At 56.9% G+C, this 20,201-nt stretch overlaps 1 protein-coding gene across 1 annotated transcript in view; it reads left to right on the plus strand.

Moving 5' to 3' along the window:
• Positions 1–3,278: 3,278 nt before the first annotated feature.
• KIAA0930 (KIAA0930 ortholog) overlaps positions 3,279–20,201 on the plus strand; it is a 45,010-nt gene continuing 28,087 nt past the window's right edge. Inside the window, exon 1 of the mRNA XM_007976059.3 lies at positions 3,279–3,427. Within this exon, the coding sequence (XP_007974250.2) occupies positions 3,364–3,427 (64 nt within the window). The 5' untranslated portion in view covers positions 3,279–3,363. The remainder of the gene's footprint in view (positions 3,428–20,201) is intronic.

Consider the following 20,201-nt stretch of genomic DNA (forward strand, 5'->3'; position numbering starts at 1 on the left):
CCCAGCACTTTGGGAGGCCGAGGTAGGCGGATCACTTGAGGTCAGGAGTTCGAAACCAGCCTGGCCAACATGGTGAAACTCCCTCTCTACCAAAGAACAAAAAATAGCCAGGTGTGGTGGTGCGCACCACTAGTCCCAGCTACTCAGGAGGCTGAGGTGGGAGGATGGCTTGAGCTGGGGAGGTGGAGGTTGCAGTGATACGAAATTAGCCAGGCGTGGTGGCACATACCTGTAATCCCAGCTACTTGGGAGGCTGAGGCAAGAGAATCACTTGAACCTAGGAAATGGAGGTTGCGGTGAGCCGAGATCGCACCATTGTACACCAGCCTGGGCAACAGGAGCGAAAACTCTGTCTCTAAAAATTTATTTTTGTGTGTATATAGGTAATACCTAGAGTATTATTGAAACACAGGAAAGAGCCCAAGCAATGTTTGTTTATTCATTCAACAGATGTTTTTCTGGCACCAGTCCTGGGCTGGGTGCCAGGGAAGTGGGATGAATTGGTTCAATGCTGGTCATATGACACAGAATCCATGGAGGCAACTGTGTGCAGGAGGGTGGGGTGAAGCAAATAAGAACCCAATGCATTGGCCAAGCATAACCAGGCAATGTGGGCCCCAAAGGCAACTATAGTTATGGAGCAGAAAGGATTTCAGGCCAAGGGAACACTGTGGGCAAAGGCATGGCAGTGGGAACAGGCAGGGGGTGCTGTGGGGTTTGGGGAGACAAAGAGGGATGTGACCGTTGGACTTGACAGCTTTCGAGGGCGCACTCATGCTGTCTGATCCACCATCCCCAGTTCTCACATCCACCAGCCCAAACCCCAGCTCTCTAGACGCTGAACCAGAGGCCTCAGCCCTCATGCCAGTGTCCTCATTTTACAGACGGGGATGCAGGCCCACTGGAGAAGAGAAATACACCCGAGGCTGGTCACGTACTTCATCCATTCCCTCACTGCTCACCTTTCTACAGAGCCCTCCTGGACCTGGCACTGGGGACACAGAGGGGTCAGACGTGGCTCTGCTCTGAAGAGTTCAGGGACCAGTGGCACAAAACTGGGGCAGAGGATTGTAACAGGATCCAGATCCCATTTCCCTTCCGGGGCTCTACCCAACGCCACGGCTCCTTCCTGCCATGCCTCCCAGGAAGACCCCTGTGTCCCCGTCAGACCTCACTGTCATTCTTCTTTTGTGCAGCCTACATTTTTTTTTCTTCCTTCCTTCCTTTTTTTTTTTTTTTTTTTTTGAGACGGAGTCTCGCTCTGTCGCCCAGGCTGGAGTGCGGTGGCGCAATCTCCACTCACTGCAAGCTCCGCCTCCCGGGTTCACGCCATTCTCCTGCCTCAGCCTCCCGTGTGGCTGGGACTACAGACGCCCGCCACCGCGCCCGGCTAATTTTTGTATTTTTAGTAGAGACGGGGTTTCACCGTGTTAGTCAGGATGGTCTCGATCTCCTGACCTCGTGATCCGCCCATCTCGGCCTCCCAAAGTGCTGGGATTACAGGCGTGAGCCACCGCGCCCGGCCTTTTTTTTTTTTTTGAGACAGGGTCTTGCTCTGTCTCCCAGCCTAGAGTGCAGTGGCAGGATCTTGGCTCACTGCAGCCTCCACCTCCCGGGTTCAAGCAATTCTCCTGCCTCAGCCTCCAGAGTAGCTGGGATTACAGATGTGTGCCACCACGTCCGGCTAATTTTTGTATTTTTAGTAAAAGATGGGGTTTCACCATTTTAGCCAGGCTGTTCTGAAGCTCCTGACCTCAGGCAGCTCGCCTACCTCAGCCTCCCAAAGTGATGGGATTACAGGCATGAGCCACTGTGCACTGCCTGCAGCCTGTATTTTTTTATTGAGTGTCTCATGTGTGCCAGGCAATGCCCTGGGTACTGGGATTACAGCCGTGTGGTAGATAGGCCCCTCCCTCGGTGGAGAAGACAATAAGCAGAACCCACAGGTATCCAATGTGTCGGGAGGAGGCAAGTGTCACCCTGTGAAGGAGAAACAGACTAAGGGAAGAGACAGGGAGGGAAGGTGGTCAGGGGAGGTTCTTTGAGGAGGTGACACTCTGGCCGCAAAGAAAATGAGGAAGCAAGTTACACAGGAATGGGGAGAAGAGGACTCTAGACAGAGGGAAGGGGGGCCTTGATGGGTCTGGGGGTCTGCACAGAGGCTGTGAATGCAGGGAGCGGCGTAGATTTAGCTTTGGGAAGACCTGGAAATCAATACTGGTCTCTCCATCTCCCTTGTTCTTGAAAATGGACCACCAGGAATGAGGTTTGGGGAGGCCACTGGCTGCTTCTCCAGGGTCTTCCTGTATCAGTCACAACCAGCACACGGAGGGATGCTGGCCAGACCTGGCTTCATCAGGGTGACAGCCCAGCTAACCTCATACCTCCCACTTCATCAACACTCCTCCATGTTGGGGAGGCAAGGCAGGGAAAGGTCCCCCATGGTGCAGCTGAGGAAGTGGGGGCGCAACACTGCACTGTGCCAGGTGCAGAGGAAGGGGGCTGGAAGGGCTTTGCCACGGTGTCCCCCAGGAGACCACCTTCTGGAGGCAGGTGACCTCTTGAGGGGTTCTGCGGAAGAAGTTCCCAGCAGAAACCAGGTGGGAAGTTCCCAGAAGTCAGCAGAGGGGACTCGGTGGAGGTGGCAACGCACAGGGCGGGTGACAAAGTACACATCCCGTGGGGCAGCAGCGGGGGAGGGGACAGGGGCCCTGAAGGGGCGGCGGAAGGGGCTCAGAGGCGTGATCCTGCTGGCAGGGCGTTTAGGACCGTGTGTGGAGGCGGGACCCCGCGAGCGGTTAGAAGGAGGGAGTCGCGGGCATCCGAAGATCGGCGGAGACCGGCCGTTGGAAGTGGGCGGGGCCAGGGAGGACAGGGGGCGGGGCCAGGGAGCCGGGGGTGGGTTCGTGCCGTTCAGAGGCGGGGCGGGAGGGGCCACGGGCGGGGCTGGGGCGGGGCCGAGGCGGGGCCAGGTCGGGGCCGGGCCGGGGCCGGGCCGGGGCGGGGCGAGCGGAGCCGGGGGCGCGCGGGCGGCGGCGGCGCGGAGGTTCGCTCGCCGGTGTTGGGCTTGGCGAGTGGCGGCGGCGGCGGCGGCGGCGACGGCGACGCGCACAGAGGCGGATTGTGGCTTCCCTGGTGCTCGTGGCGGGTTGCGCCGGGGCGGGGGCGGCGGGGCGCGCCGGGGGCCCCTGCGGGCGCGGCGCAGGCGATGAACCGGGGCCCGGCATGGCCTCCGCGCGGCCGCCGGGCCGGGCCTGCGCCTCGGCGTCCGCGCCCGCGGGGCTCCGGGCCGGGCCGCCCGCCTTCCCCGCCGCCCCCGAGCCTGCGGGCGGCGCCGAGGCCGAGGAGCGCTCGCTGCAGCACATGCTGCGTGCCATAGCGGAGGAGCGCGGCCGCCTTAGCCTGCGCCGCGAGGTCTGCGGCCTCGGTGAGTGGGGCCTGGGGGCGAGGTCGGGCCGAAGGAGGTGAGCGTCTCCGGGGCCGCCTCTGCGCGTCCGTGTCTCTGTGCGCCCCGCGCGTCTCTGTCTCTGCGCGGGTGTCGTGGTCTCTGGGTCTACCCGGGTGCTCTGTCTTTCTCCATGCGCCCCCCGCCCTGCGTCTGGGTCTGTCCCTGCTTTCTGTCGGACCAGCGCCCCGCACCCCTGTGCCCGGGTCTCATTCGGCGTTTCCCCCTGTCAGCCCGTCCGGGTGTCTGTCTCATCTCTCTCCTTCCTCTTCGTGCCTCTGCGGGTATTCTTCCTTCTCCAGGAAGCCCGCCCCGGGCCTTCAGCACGGCGGCAGGGAGTGTGGGCGTGGGATCTGGGTACACCCGTAGCCCAGCGCTGCAGGGCCGGGCCCTCGTGGGCTCTGGGTGGACCTCCCTGCGAACGTGCCCTGGCCACTGTCTCCTGCTTCCCGAAGCCTTTGTCTTTCCTCACCCGCCGGCCCCTCTCATCCCTTAGCTGTATCCAAGGACCTGTTGGGCAGTGGCCCCCCGAACCCGCCCGCTTGGCTGAGGGGCAAGGCCTGCTGCCTCTCGGTGTGATTCTGGGCTTAAGTCATGGATCTGCTGGGGGGGCGTGGGGTGGGGGTGCCTCGTATTGTTTGGAAGGGCCTGGGACTGCAGGTGTGGGTGGGGTCTCCCAGCCAGTGAGGTAATCCATTACTGATAGATCGTGCCCAGACTCAAGCCCAGGAGAAGCCCCCTCTTTTGTCGTCTCAGGTTCGTCATTTTCTCCATGGAAAAGACCCCTCCCTCCTCCGTGCTGGGAATGACTTCATACCACATTGTCAGCCACCCCCCACCCCACCCCCAGGCTAGGCTGGGGATTTCTGAGGGGGTGACAGCACTGTTGAGTAGGGAATGTCAGCCTTCCAGATTCACCCCGTGGCCCCTTCATTCACCGTTGGGGAAACTGAGTCCCAGAGAACAAATGCATCCCCCTAAGGTCACACAGCCGCCCGGACATGGCAGTCCCAGGCATTCAGAGCCCCTCAGCAGGCCACACCCTGGAGGCTGGAGTGGGGAGAGGAAGTAAATTTGAATCCCTTTTGTAGGAGGCAGGCTTAGCATGAGAGGCTTCCCAGTGAGCAGGCCCCAGCCTAGCCTGCCTAGGGGGAGCTTTCCTTATGGAGGGGTGAGGGTATGGGGTGCTTATGAAGTGAAACGGACAAGAAGAACTTCAATGGTTGACAAGGTTTCAATGGTTTCTTTCTGAAAGGTGTCAAGATTTACTTATGAGCAGAAATTGGAGCACGCTCATTAATTCATTCTGCAAACATTCATTGAGCACCTACTGTGTGCCACCCTGGCAGGCCCACCTGTCACCTGGCACCGAATATCTGGGCTGGGATGCATCTCAGGGACCATCTGCTGCAGGCCACTTGGCCCTGTTTGCTCAGCAGCTGCAAGCAGTCCTTCCCCACTCCCCTGTCCACACACACCTGCTGTCCTCTGACCACCTTTACGTGTGAGCACCTTCTCTCCTCTTGTAGACAACCCCTCCCTCAAGGAGGCTGCAGGGCCATTCCCAGAACAGTGAACGGTGAAAATGGCACCTAGCATTTACTGAGCGCTTACTATGTGCCGGGTGCTTTACTCATGCTGCAAATTTAATCCTGACACAATATTGACTTTGCCAGGGAGCAGTATTATCTCCATATCAGCGATGAAGAGTCTGAGGGCTCCTCTCCCGGCCTCCAGGCCTCCTGCACGTGTGAGGTCTCCCTTCTTCCCCTGCTGCTGAACTCAGTCCCTGCGGGGCTCTGAAGCACTGCACTTTACACCTGCTGTTTTCTCTGCAGGGAAAGCCGTCCCTACTCATGTGCCCCACAAGCATCTCTAGGTTTTCCTTTAAGTCTCAGCTCCAATGCTGCCTCTCCGGGAACCCTTTCCAACTCCCAGGCGCACAGTCCTGTGCTGCCTGTGTTCTCTTTGTGCCAGGCACGTATTTGTCGGGACAATCAGGACGACTGTGGCCTTGTCATGGTCTGTGTGCTGTCTTCCCAGTTAGCACGTGAGGCCCTCAAAGGCATTACCCAGTCTGATTCGTCTTGGTGCCCAGCATGGGGCACATACGGAGCAGGTGCCCAGTAAACACACAGTGAACAAGTGAGAAAATTATTATCTGGACTAGCAGATGAAGGGCGTGGAGGGCCACAGAGATGGGAATCTTAAATTCTCAGAAGGGCTCATTTTTGGCCGGGCACGGTGGCTCACGCCTGTAATCCCAACACTTTGGGAGGCCAAGGCGGGCGGATCATGAGGTCAGGAGTTCGAGACCAGCCTGGCTAACATGGTGAAACCCCGCCTCTACTAAAAATACAAAAAATAAAAATCAGCCTGGCATGGTGGCGGGCACCTATAGTCCCAGCTATTCAGGAGGCTGAGGCAGGAGAATGGCGTGAACCCAGGAGGCGGAGGTTGCAGTAAGCCGAGATTGCGCCACTGCACTCCAGCCTGGGAGACAGAGTGAGACTCTGTTTCAAAAAAAAAAAAAAAAAGTCGTATTTTTCAGATGAAAGATTTGATGATCAGTGAGGGATGAGCTTACTAGGAACTTGATGCCCAGAGTGGAGCAGAGCGCACCTCTCACCTCTCAGGTGTGAGTCCTGAGAGGAGCCAGAACTCCAGCCCCGGAGCACTTCTGCGTCCTCGGAGTCATCAACACGCGCAAGTTGTGGGGGTTGGGTTGTGTTTGATCATCTCCACTTCATGTCTCTGGGAGCCTGTTAGATGTATGAATGAATTTAAATCTCCCAGGTTTTTGTTGTTGTTTAGCGAAAGCTTGGGTTATTCAGAATCCTGCTGTGTCCTCTGAGGTTGTTTTGAAGGTGTCGAGGGAGCCCCAGCTGGAGACACTAGGCTTTGGTTGAGTGGTTGTCATTCTCGGAGTCAGTGTCTATGAGATGGGACAAAGCTCCTGGCCCTCCCTACTCAGGGATCATCACTCAGCTCTCGTGATGAAAGGCACCTTGTAGATTCACACCTGGCTTTCGAGGCTTGTCTGTGGCAGCCTCTGCAGTAGAAGGGGACTTGAGCACTTGCTCTGTACTGAGAGGGGGCAGGAGTGTTGGGCCCTGATCCCTGCCTTGTGGGAGGGCACAGTCTATGGGGGAGACAGCCAGGAGCACAGGTCACTGTTAGCTGAAGTACAAACCCTGCTGGAAGCAGCTGGGGCTGCGGCTGCCCAGAGCAAGATTTTGGTGTTGCATCCACAGGACACTGCTTGTGACTCCAGGTCACAGATAAGCCAGGTGATTCAGGACCCAGGTGTGCGATGCAGACGTTTGGACCGAAGGGGGACAAACCCTGCCACTTCCTCCTGGGTCCTGGACCTCCGCCCAAGCACGCAGGCCCCCTTTCAACAGGGGCAGCCCACCCGACAGTTGGTCAGGCGATGTGGACACAACCTGGGCCCAAGACCCGGTATGAGTCCTGAGAGGTGCCGTGAGCACGTGGGGCCCACATCCAGCTGCTTGTCTCTGTGCCCTGCCTCAGCTGAGCATTTTTGGAGCAATTTGTGCCTGGCATTTGGGGCTAACCCCCTTTTAGGTGGCCTGGGGGATTCTCCCTGTGTCTGGAGTGCTGCAGAGAAGGGGCGTTTTATGTTCATTCTTTCCTTTTGTCTTTGGAGTAATCCCATGGGATTACTCCAAAGTTTATTCTGATGAGGGAACACGGGTTGGGGGGAAGTAATGTGCTCCCAGCTGCAAGGCTAGAAAGTGGCCGAATCTTGCTGAGCCCAAGCTCTTAATTGCTTGACCCTGCGCAGAGGTGAGGCCCACCTAGACCTGTCCTCAGGGTGCTGAGGGTCTGGTGTTTCAGGTTGTGTGGCAGCCTGGCCACAGTGGATGGAGGCAGGGCCCCAGTGGAGCTGTGAGCTCTTAGCCAGAGGCCGCAGAGAATGGAACCACCAGCATGGCCCATGGGAGGGGTTTGTGGACAGCACAGTCTTCAAGCAGGGCTGAGGCTGGGTGGGCTTGTGTGGATGGAGGAGCAGAAGCTCACTTGGCTCTAAGCGGGGCTGTGGAAGTCGAGGCTGGAGTACTCCCTGGCTGAGAACTTGGTATTTCCCTGCTCTGGCCTCGGAGAGCCCTGCAGGTGTGATTTGTGGAGCAGCTGCACGGGAGGGGCCCCCAGTGCAGAGGATGCTGCGTGCCTGCCGCGAGCCAATGCCTGACACCTGCCACGTTCCCTTCAGTCCCGCTCCCGGAGAGGTGGGTTCTGTCTTGACCTCATTTTGCAGGTGAGGAAGCTGAGCTTCAGAGCGGGGAGGGATGCACCCATAGCCACGTAGCTGGCAGGTGGCAGGGCTGCCATTCCAGCTGAGGCCCATCATATGCAAATAGTCGTCCCAGAAGGGTTCGTGGAATGGGCCCGAGGAGTAAGGGAGACGGCCTTGCCTCTATGCTGAACACCTGCGTGTGCTGGGCCTGCGAGTGGGGAAGAGCGCCAACCCCCATCACTTTGCTAGGCCAGGTGTAGCTGGGCATAAGTGATGGGGGCTGGGGGGCCTTTAGTGGGAGGTGCTGCTGGAAAGGAAGACTGTGAGCCCTGGCTAAGCACGCCAGCCCTCGGGCCTCAGTGTCCTCATCTGTAGACTGGAGACCACAAACTCTCTAGGGACTTGGGGATTGTATGAGAGAAGTGACGGAGTAAATGAGACATGGCAGGTACAGGCTCAGCACAACCCCCTGGCGTGGGGTCGGGTGCAGTCCAGGCTGCTGTTGTCATCCAGAATACAAAGCACCTGGCCCAGTGCCTGCACGTGGAATTAGGACTGTATTCACACCCTGACACTCAGGCTGCTTTGAGTCAATGCGGAAGGTCTCCCTGGGCTCCTTGGGGCCCTCCAACCCCAAGGCAGTCAGAGCTGGTCGTGGGCCAGCGCAGTGGGGAGGAAGTGTGGCTGTGTGGCATGGCAGCAGAGCCTCTTTCGGTTCCTGGGCCTATTTTAAGGGTTGTGGGTTCCGGCCTCTACCCGTTCCTGGGGCTGGAGCAGCCTGGGAGGGCCTCTCCTGAGGCCGAGACTCTGTCCTTTCAGGGGAAGCCTGAGGATGCTGGACCTCACACTCTAAAGAGGCCGAGGACCACAGCTGCGCGGACGTCTTTGCGGTGGCCACGTGGGCACCACTGGCCCGGGTGAGAATGTGAGAATGTGCTGCCCTGCTCTGGGCCTTGGGGAGTCATTCCCACCTCGGGCTTCCAGCCTTCTGCAGAGAACTTCCACGGCATGAGCCGTTCCCTCACTGTCCTGGGTCTCCTTGCCTCCTCCATCGAGCTGGGGAGGCTCGTATCGGCCGCACCACTAGGCTGCTGTAAAAAGCCCTGAGCAGGAGACTTGTTAAACATCCTCAGATTTCCCAAACAAATTTTTTTCTAATTAAAAAGTTACATGCACGTTACAGAAACTGGAAAATAAAAGAGGAAACAATTATTCCTATTTCCAGTGACCCAGAGACACACTATTAACTTTGCAAAGTCCTGCCTGCTGGTCTTTCCAGAGGTTTTTAAAAGAGTACTTGATCCTCTCTAGACAGGTTTCTTAATCACGCTTTTTCATTTAAAGTTCCTAAAACATTTCCCATGTTGTTCTGACTCTAAACATTAAATGACTGCTCAGGAGTTGGGTGGGCGTGCCATGATTTACTTAATTGGTCTCATGTGGTTGGAAGCATAGCTGGGATCCAGTTTTCACTGTTATAAATAACTTGCAGCAAAGCTTTTTCTACGTGCAAATGTGTCTGTATTTGGATTATGTCTTTAAGCTGGCAACCTGGGAGGCCATTTCTTGGAGGCTGCTGTCTGACCCCCAAGGGCAGGGGCAGGACCATAGGTGGTAGATGGGTGTTTACAGGGCTTAAGGAGAACCCTTTAAGATAGCTTGTGTGGACTAGGAAGGAAGGTGAGCCGCAGAAGGTAGTGATGGGCGTCTCTGCCGAGGGCATGCAAGGAGCTGAGAAAGGATCCAGCCTCAGACTAGACTTTGGGCCCATGCCTTGCCAGTCTGTGATCCTCCAACCTCGTCTTCTCCCCCGAGAGCTCTCCCCCTGGCGTTTCAGGCTTGTCTTCCCAGAGCAGGAAGCAGAGGTGCCCTCTTTCCCATCGGAGGACCGTGAGGCCTAGGAGCTGAGCCCTGAGCACAGGCCAGGCCAGCTCCCCAACTGCACCCACACACTCACCTTCCACTCCTGCTCACCCCTCACTCCAGGCCGCCCCAGCTTGCCGGGGCCTCGGAGATAACAGACGTTTGCCCCTCAGGGTCAGTACACGTGCCCGGCTTGTGCCACTGCCCCTGCATCTCAGAATTCAACCAGCCTCTCCTTGTCACTGCTACAGACAGGAGCTCTGCAAGCCCCAGTCCAGGCTCTCCCCGCTAGGGGTTCTGTGGGGCTGGGGAAGCCCTGGTGCATAGCAGCAGCCCCAGCCCCGCTCTTCTGTCCTCTGGAGGCCCTTGTCCCTCTGGGCCTCCGATCCTTCCTGCATGCAGTGCTGGGCTAGGCAGGGCCAAGCAGGATTTGCAAACAATACGTCATCTAATCTCATAACCCGTCAGGTGGGTGTTAGCCCGTGTCTTATAGGGAAGAAGCGGAGGCTCAGAGGGTCGGGTAGACCTTCCCTCGGTCATTTCCAGCAGCTTGAGTCTGGTGCACTCAGCTTCCTAAGAGGGCAGAGCTCGCTGCCCATCACCTAAACCCGGCTGTCCTGCCCACCCTCCCAGCGTCCTGAGAGCAGCCACCAGGTCCCCTGGTAAGTCAGAATCCGGTGAAGGTCCTGCCACCCAGGTGGGCACCAGGGCTGTTCTGCAGCTGACTTTGATGCGTGTTTTGACTGGATGTGATTTCCCAGATGTCCCAGGTGATGTCTGCCTCTGGGCCCTTATGGCTGCGGCTCCTGTGCTGAGGGGACCTTTCCCATCCAGGCCTACCGACCCCTCGGAAGTGGGGCTGCATGCCCTGTGTGACCTGTGCTGGGGAACTCGACTCAGCACCTGTGCTTACTTGTTCCACTTGAACCTCAGCCTCCACTCCTTGGAACACCCCTCCTGCCTCAGTCTACCCACTCTGTACCACACTATGTCCAGAGCACAGAAACTTGGGGAACTTTAAAATGCCCACTCCTTCCCCCGACCTGGACATCCGAACGAAAGTCCTCCGGGGGATCCTGGAGCCTGTGGTGTAATTCATTCCGTGTCTGGGTGTGTCAGCCGGGGTTGGAGCCTGTGGTGTCATTCATTCCCTGTGTCTGGGTGTGTCAGCCAGGGTTGGTGGCCACTGGGCTGTTTTCCACCCCTGCCCCCATTTGATAGATGGGGCCGCCGAGGCTCAGAAGCAGGAGGGGACTGGCTGTGATGCCTTCCTCCACCCTGCTGACTTGGCCTGCCTCCAGCCACCTGTCCTTGGACCTGCCTAAACCCCAACAGCACGAACCTTAATGTCGACATTGATACCTGGCAGGGGGTGGGTGGGAAAATAAATGCTCCACAGGGTCCCTTCCTCACCCCCAGAGACACCTGTGCCCATGAGTCAAAGCCGAACTCTGCACATCAGGGAGACGGAGGCTGAGGTCAAGTACAGAGCCCGGACTCAGCCCCACCACATGGAGAGGCAGAGGGCCAGCCTCCCCTGGAGCCGGTCCCTGCCCGGCCCACTCTGCGGGATGGGCATTCTCCTGGGAGAAGATCTGACTCCAGGCTTCCTGTGCCTGATGAGCTCGATCCTCCCAAGGTAGGGGGGCAGTTTGCTCCCAGTGTCCCAGTTTTGGCTCAGGCAGCAGAACGCCCTCTGGGTCACAGCCCGTCCTGGGGGAGCTGGGATGGAGAGAACGTCCCAGAATTCAAGCAGCCTAGCCCTATCCCTGACACAGACAGGTAGGGGAGACTCAGCGTGGACCCTGGCTGGCTCAAACAGGGTGACGAATTGGGAGGCCTGGCTGCCAGATCTCACAAGTGCTGCCTGTTGCCCCGTGGTGCAGGTGAGGAACGACAGGCAGAGTTCCCTCACTCCACATGTCCGTTATCTTTAATGTAAAAATGCTTTGTATTGGGATGTCCTTTGAATCTTGAAAAATGCTTTTCACACTTGGAGCAACACTTACGGCAGAGAAAGGGAGAAGAACAGAATACAAGTCCACATGTTCTGAAGTGTGTGGGTTATCCACGTAATTATGATAGAGGAGTGCTGCTCTGCACACCCTCGTGTGTCCTCAGAGCAGTGCTGAGCAGAAGCCAGGAGGGGTGTTGTCCTGTTTACAGAGGGGGGACCGGGCCTCAGAGTGATAGGTGGACCTGGGGTGAGGTGGCCCTGGACTGGGCTTCTGCCTTCTAGTTCTTTCTGAAACCTTGCTTCATGGGCAACAACAGCCAATCAAGACCCTTCTTACCTTCTCTGCAGTTTTTGCCCCGTCTGAGTGTACATTTTTATATATTTGTAGTCACCATTGTGTCATTCATGGAGGTCATATTTCTGGAGCCCTGGAAATGCAGTGCTGAATTAGGGTTGATCTGACTCCTGGGAGCTTGGCACTCACTGGGGAGCGGGTGGTGGCAGGCTGGTGCAGGCTGATCGTTCGTGCCTCTGGCTTCCCGCCCCTGCCTCTGTGTCCTGCTCACACACATCGCTGGGACCAGCCCAGACATCCCTGGGATCTCCAGGCCCCACTGCCAACGTAGGAGATGAAAAATATCTTTCTTCCCACCTTAGGTTGAGGGCTGAGGTTCCTATAACAAAAGGCAGACGAGAGAAAAGTGTAATTTAGTATAAGTTTTACATGATACAGGAGCCTCCATAAGGAAATGAAGATCCAAAGAAATGGGCTCAACCTGTGTGCTTGCTTTCTTTTCTTTTCTTTTTTTTTTTTTTTTTTTTGAGATGGAGTCTTGTTCTGTTGCCCAGGCTGGAATGCAGTGGTGCAATCTCGGCTCACTGCAACCTCTGCCCATCCTGGGTTCAAGCAATTCTCCTGCCTCAGCTTCCTGAGCAGCTGGGATTATAGGCAGCTATCACCACACTTGGCTAATTTTTATGTATTTTTAGTAGAGACAGGGTTTCACCATGTTGATCAGGCTGGTCTCAAACCCCTGACCTCAGGTGATCCACCTGCCTCAGTCTCCCAAAGTGCTGGGATTACAGGTATGAGGCACTGCGCCCAGCCTCAGCGTGTTTATTTTCTGTGCTAGGTTTTATAAAGAAGTAGGTAATTATGGAGGAGTCTGATTGGATAAAGAAGTGTGATCTGGGCTGGGCGAGGTGGCTCACGCCTGTAATCCCAGCACTTTGGGAGGCTGAGGTGGGTGGATCACGAGGTGATCTAAAAATTAGCCGGGCGTGGTGGCAGGTGCCTGTAATCCCAGCTACTCGGGAGGCTAAGGCAGGAGAATCGCTTGAACCTGGAAGGCGGAGGTTGCAGTGAGCCGAGATGGCGCCACTGCACTCTAACCTGGGCGACAAAGCAAGACACCATCTCAAAAAAAAAAAAAAAAAAAAAAAATGATCTGGTGGTAATAAACTGGGGGCACTTAGCAAGGCCTGTTTGTTGAGATTCTTCTCTCAACTAATCCCTGTGTCTTCAGAGATGGGGAATGCTCTCTTCCTCCGGACAGAGAGGGTGCCTCTCACATGAGGGTCTTATGACCTGCTTCAGGGAGAAGGGCAGAGGGGGTGAGAGAGACCTTCCTGCTTCTGCTATTTTCTCAAATGCCAGTGTGTTGTATTTTGGCGTAACGTGGCCTGAACCCTATCACCAACTGACCCTCGGACATTTGCTCCCACCTGTGTGTGTCTCGGGCACCTCCAGCTCAGCCTGACCAAGACATGACTCGCTGCCTGCCCCGTGTCTGCTCTCCCCTGCACGCTGCAGCCGCAGGCCAAGAGTCAGTCCTCCCTTGCCCCTCAGCCAGCTATGGCTGAGGTCCAGGCTGTGCCTGCGCTGTCTCCTCTCCCCACTTGCATCGTCCCATATGTCCCCACGTGGCCATTCCTGACTGTGTCACTGTCGCCCAGGCTGGAGTGCAGTGGCACAGTCTCGGTTCACCGCACCCTCCACCCCCTGGGTTCAAGTGATTCTCCTGCCTCAGCCTCCTGAGTAGCTGGGATTACAGGCGCCCGCCACCACGCCTGGCTAACTTTTTGTATTTTTAGTAGAGACAGGGTTTTGCCATGTTGGCCAGGCTGGTCTTGAACTCCTGACCTCAGGTGATCCACCCGCCTCGGCCTCCCAAAGTGTTAGGATTACAGGCGTGAGCCACTGCACCCGGCCCATGTTCACACCTTTAAGAACCTCTTGATGTCTGGAGCCCTGGAAATGCAGTGGTGAATTAGGGTTGATCTGACTCCTGGGAGCTTGGCACTCACTGGGGAGCGGGTGGTGGCAGGCTGGTGCAGGCTGATCGTTCGTGCCTCTGGCTTCCCGCCTCTGCCTCTGTATCCTGCTCACACACATCGCTGGGACCAGCCCAGACATCCCTGGGATCTCCAGGCCCCACTGCCAACGTAGGAGATGAAAAATATCTTTCTTCCCACCTTAGGTTCAGGGCTGAGGTTCCTATAACAAAAGGCAGACAAGAGAAAAGTGTAATTTAGTATAAGTTTTACATGATACAGGAGCCTTCATAAGGAAATGAAGATCCAAAGAAATGGGCTCAACGTGTGTATTTTCTTTTTTTTTTTTTTTTTGAGATGGAGTCTTGTTCTGTTGCCCAGGCTGGAGTGCAGTGGTGCAATCTCGGCTCACTGCAACCTCTGCCCATCCTGGGTTCAAGCGATTCTCCTGCCTCACCTTCCTATGTCTGCCAGGCATATAGTCCAAGACCCTCGGTGACCTGCCCCAGCTGACCCCCTGTGCCCCAGCCATAAGACATTGGAGGGGGTTTCCCGAGGACCCCTCCACACTGTGCTTGGAATCACCCTCCTCACCCCGTTGTTGGCAGAGGTGGGGGTCCTCAGCTCTCGGCTCTAGGGCCCTTCTGTGGCCTCCTCCTGACCCATTGGTGGAATCGGCCACCGCTCCCCTTGTTCTTGGTGGCACCTGTTGATTCCTGCCCCAGTGCTGTGACTCTGCATAGCCCCCTGTGTGTGGCTCCTGTCCCTCTCCCACCTGAGCTCCCCTCTAGGGCTCCAGCTCTTCGTCCCTTGCGCCAGCTCAGAGTAGATGGATGCCTGGGTGCAGGCCCCTGGGAGTGACAGGGAGCTGCCTAGGGGCACGTTTGGTGGTGGGTGGGTGGAGAGGGATCTTTCGGGTGAAGAGGTGATCATTTGTTGGGGAACTGGTTCTTGAGCGAGGCATTGCCCACACAGGGCCCCGCCTGAGCAGAGGCGGCAGGAAAAGGGCAACGAAGGTTCGCACTGTGATTTGCTGAGCCACTTCAGGGAAGTCCCTGTAGCCCTCTGGGCTCTGTTCCCTGTTGCAGAGTAGGACTGCTTACTGCTCTGTCTCTACCTGGGGAGGGAGTGAGGGTCAGACCTAGAGCCTCAGAGCATGTCATGGAGGCTGCCTGTGACACGTGGCAGAGCTGTGCCTCAGTTTCCTTTTGTTACGTAGGGAGAAGAAGGTGGACCTGGTCACTGCTCACAGCCAAGGTCCTGGGACGCATGTTCACTGGCCACACTCTTAACCACTGGAAACCAAGCCACTTGTAAAAAGCACTGTGGACAGGCAGGACCAGCTGCTCAGGGAGGGGGACGCTGTGTGTGCTGGGGTTCGGGGACATCAGAAGTGAAGGAAGTAAGACAAACGAGAAGAATCACACCCCACTCTGGCCCCACAAAATGGAAATCGGAACCCTGTCATCCCACAACCCTGTGAACTGTGACTTCACCCTTTGGGTTGTAGGTTTCCTCCCCCAAACCCCTAGCTCTGTCTGCAGGTCCCTCCTGCCGGCCCACGGACTGTCTCCATTGGCCGGTGCTGACCCGGGCCATCCCTGAGACCTCGCGCCTACCAGGGGTGTGGGGGTCTAGGATTCCAGGTTTCTCCTGACCCTGGGAGAAGGGAGCTGCCCCTGCACACAGTGGGAGCTCGTTAGCTGCTGCTCAGCTCCCAGGAGCGCTCTCCCTGCAGCAAACCCGGATGAATCAGCCCCAGCCGGAGCTGCTGCTGCTTTAGGGTGCAGGGATGAGGTCATCTCTGTCAGGCTGCGACAAGAAGGCACTGCGTCCAGGATCCTTCCGTGTAGTTCAGCGGGGCCCATTCTCTCCCAGGGACACTTGGAGCCAGAGCAAGTTCTGTCGCCTTTACAGAGGGGATTTCATTTCCTCAAGTATTGTATCGACAGCATTTCATTCCAGTGACAGCCCAGTGACGAGAGGGGTGTTGTCCCTGTTGGCGGAGGGAGACAGTGGGACTCAGGCCAAAGCACTTCTGCAGGGTCCCATAGCAGCAGGGGATGTTGGACCTAATTCTCCTGGATTCGAGGCTGGCCCTGCCTTTCTCCAGGGAAGGGCACTTGATGCCCTTTTTTTCTGGGTGGGCCTGGCCTGGCATAGTGTACGAGGCAGAGCCCACCCCCCTGGTTTTCACAATGAAGGGGGTCTCAGAAGTCAGAGTAGAGGAGGGCTAGGAATGCGGGTTGGTGTGGGAGTGGGTATTTCTGAGGAGGACGCTGCCTGCAGAGAGCATCAGATTGAGCAGGGGGCTGAGACACCCGGGAAGGCAGAGCCGCAGAAGGGTCCAGAAGGTGCCTTGCGTCCTTTTCCTGTGTGGTGTGTCATCGCTTTGCACCTAGTACACGTGGGCCTGCACACTGAGCGCCTGCCATGGGCCGAGTGTTGGGCACAGGGGTGGGTGGCACTGGGCGGATGGGTCCAGGTGTGTGCCTGGCTCCCGGCTCAGGGCCCGGTCACGGAGTGGGGAGGCGGCTGAAGCACGTGGCCTGAGTTCCTCCACCAGGGTTTGGCGTCTCCGCAGGTATCGTGAGCTGGGGGCGTGGGTCAGCCTCAAGGTTCAAGGGTTCTGGGACTTCCTTGTGCCACAGAGCATGCTGGCATGGAGGTGGGAGGAGGTGGAATGATGACTGGGCGGTGGCCGGGTGACCTCAAGCCCAGGCAGTGGAGGAGAGGGCGGGGAAGCTGGCAGCGCTGGCTCCTGGCTGAGATGGGGCACCTTTGCCTGAGGATCAGGAGCAGCCTGAGAAGTTACTCAGGAAGTGGTCAGCCGATTGCGTAGGAGGCCATTTTCTGTGTCGAGCAGAGCAGTGAGTTAGGAGCTTGGATAAGGCCCACGTGAGGATGATCTCACAGAAGACGGGAATTTGAATCTGGAGCCACTGTTTCGGCTTGATGATTGTGCTTAGGAGATACTGAAACTGGAAACAGCTGTGGGGTGCGGGGGCGGCAGGTGCAGTGGTCACAGGAGGTGGGGGGGATTGTGGAAATTGCTGCTTGGAGGAGGATAAAGGACGCTTTATGGGAGCCCCAATCCAGCGGGAGCCTCCACCCCATACAAGGCGCCTTAAGGTCAGGGTTTATTCTCCTTTGTCCCCCAGGACCTCACACAGTGCCTGGGGCAGAGCAGGCCAGTGGAACTGGATATGAAGCCCAGCTCCCACAAGCTTGCCAGGTACCCAGACTTAAAGACCTTGGTTTCCTTAACTGTAAAATGGCTATTAGGCAGTCACAGATGTGGCCTGGGGATTGTGAAAGCACTTTGAGTATTTCACAACGTCGTGCAAGTCTAAGACGGGCCGATGAATCAAGTTCTGCCTGCCAGCAGCTGGGGGTGAGTGGAAAGGCTGCCGCGTGTTCTCTGAGCGCACTGAGGATGGGGCTTGGCATGCCCTGTGCATGTCCTGTGTTTGTCGTTGTTCACTGGCTCCCTGTGGTGGATACTGCCCTGCAAGCAGGGGCCTTGTCTGGGTGGGGAGGAGCCCTCGGGACAGGTAGTTAGGAACCACTGTGACAAGCCTGCAGTGTGGAGCCAGGAGCATGGCTCTGCAGGCAGGTGGGGCTGTGGCCTGGCCCTGACCCATGCCAGCGGAGTGACTGCAGACCAGGTGCTCAGGCCTTGAGTCCCAAGTTCCTCATCAGGTAGATAAAGGGAATTATTCTTACCTGTCCGGATATTTGTGAAGATCGAGTGAGGCAACGGGGTCAGGTGCGCGTGGCACAAGCAGCACTCGATGCCTTGCAAGGGGCCTATCTGGGTCAGGGAAGGCCGGTGCTGGGGTGGGGTGGTAAGGAAGGCACCCCTAGGGGGTGACTGTGGAGGTGGCCACTGAGCTGACTTGTACAGGCCAACTGGAATGGGCGCCATGCCCGTGTCCTGTGCCCTGTGGTGTGGTCGAGACCTGCTGAGAGGGAGCGAGGCCTTCCGGGGGGATGCAGGGTGTTTGGCCAGGGAAGAAGGGCTGAGGCTGGCTGGAACATTGGGGACCACATGGCAGGTGGCGGGGGCTGCCTGGAGAGCCTGGCTTGCCTGGTAAGGGAGCCTGGACTTCTTCCAGAGGAAGATGTGGAACTAGGCAGGGGGTTCAGGCACACAGAGTGGAGAGCCCACGCTTCCCTTTGGTCAGAGGAGAGGACATGGCACTGCTCACGTGGGGACCCAATGGTCCAGCTCCCCTCCTCCGAGTGCCTCGGGCAGCCGGGGCCTCCCTGGACAGTGCCTTTGTTTGCTGTGCCCCGAGGGAGGGAGGCCCTTTAGCTGGAGAGGCTCTGGGAGAGGCTCTGCGAGGCACGAGTGGATGAAAGGCCTATTGAGGGGCCACAGAAGCCCATTCAGCTGGCCCTGGCTGCCTGAGTGCGGAGGCTTCCAGAGGGCCAAGGGCCGCCTGGACTCTCCCCAAAGAGGCCAGTTGACCCCCACCTTTGGACCGTGGCCAGGGCCAAGTGGAGTCTGTTGCTGAGCCCCATGTTCTCTGGAGAGGACCTTCTCCAGGCCCTTGACCCAGACAGTTCTGGGACAGGCACCCGGCATCTGCAGGCCGCCCCATGCAGAGATGCCTTCTCAGCCCCCTCCCCACCAAACACTTCAGGGGTCCCCAGCTCTCTGGGCATAATGCAGAACCGCTGAGCCAGGGAAAAGGGCCCGGCCCCCGCAGCTCTGCTTCCCACTCCGCTTCCTCGGCCTCAGGGCCGCTCCACCATCCCGGGCTCACTCATCTTCAGCGCAGGAGAGTGTTGAATGCTCTCCACCTTTGCCTGCTTGATTCCTAGTTTTCCTGGAGTCCCTAGCCGACTGGAATTCCCTGTCCAGCCACCGCCTTCCCCTGCTGGCCCCTGCCACAGCTACCATCTCACTTCTTACTGTGTTACTTATGAATACATCCTGCCTCCACCGAAGCTCGACGGGGCAGGGACCACATGAGACCAGACTAACTGATGTGAGGACGAGCGGGTTCAAGCACCAGCTCCAACCAGCCACAGGAGCCAGGCAGTCTCTCCCTCCTGCCGCGTCCTCATTTGTAAAATAAAACCTACTTCAGTTGTTGTGAGATCAAGAGCATCAGGCTCCAGTGTTTAGCACCATGTCTGGCACACAGGAAGCCCTGGGTGTATTTGTAAACATACTGCAGAATATTTGTAAAACAGGACAAAGTTATTCTGGCCTCACTTTTTATTTATTTATTTATTTTTTTGAGACGGAGTCTTGCTTTGTGGCCCAGGCTGGAGTGCAATGGCACGATCTCGGCTCATTGCAACCTTCGCCTCCCAGGTTCACGCCATTCTCCTGCCTCAGCCTCCCGAGTAGCTGGGACTACAGGCGCCCGCCACCACGCTCGGCTAGTTTTTTTGTATTTTGACTAGAGACAAGGTTTCATCGTGTTAGCCAGGATGGTCTCAATCTCCTGACCTCGTGATCCGCACGCCTCAGCCTCCCAAAGTGCTGGGATTACAGGCGTGAGCCACCGCGCCCGGCTCTGGCCTCACTTTTTTTTTTTTTGTCTTTTGTTTGCAGGATGAGGATCTGTGCACTGCACCACTCTTAACCCTGCACTGTGGGCATGTTCGTGGAATTCCTTCAGGTTTTCCTCCTAGGCATTTTTAAAGATAGTTTCCTTCATTTAAGTATTCAGGTATAATTTTGTGTCTGGCTTTTCTCCTCCACCATGAGCGTTTTTCCAACTAACTGCATTGTTAAAAACATTTTGGTTACTTTTTGAATAGGTAAACATGCTCAGGGTACAAAATACAAAGGTATGAGAAGATTCTTAATGAAAATACTGAGTCTCTTTTCTCCTCTATAGTTTCTCTCCCCAGAGGCCATGAGGATACTAGTAATGATGTAATAATACTTTCCGACCCTGGGTGCTTATCTGGTGCTGATCCTGGGTGCTGGCTCAGTGCTGACTCTTGGTGCTCACCTGGTACTGATCCTGGGTGCTGGCTCAGTGCTGACTCTTGGTGCTCACCTGGTGCTGATCCTGGATGCTGGCTCAGTGCTGACTCTGGGTGCTTATCTGGTGCTGATCCTGGGTGCTGGCTCGGTGGTGACCCTGGGTGCTTATCTGGTGCTGATCCTGGGTGCTGGCTCAGTGCTGACCCTGGGTGCTTATGTGGGACTGATCCTGGATGCTGGCTCAGTGCTGACTCTGGGTGCTTATCTGGTGCTGATCCTGGGTGCTGGCTCAGTGCTGACTCTGGGTGCTTATCTGGTGCTGATCCTAGGTCCTGGCTCAATGCCAGCACAATTTTAAAGGCTTTATGTGGATGGACTAACTTAAATTATCAACAACCCAGGAGGTAGATACCATTGTTACTGCCATTTTACAAGTCAGGAAACAGGC

Source organism: Chlorocebus sabaeus, chromosome 19, assembly GCF_047675955.1.
Source record: "Chlorocebus sabaeus isolate Y175 chromosome 19, mChlSab1.0.hap1, whole genome shotgun sequence".
NCBI classification, from domain to species: Eukaryota; Metazoa; Chordata; class Mammalia; order Primates; family Cercopithecidae; genus Chlorocebus; species Chlorocebus sabaeus.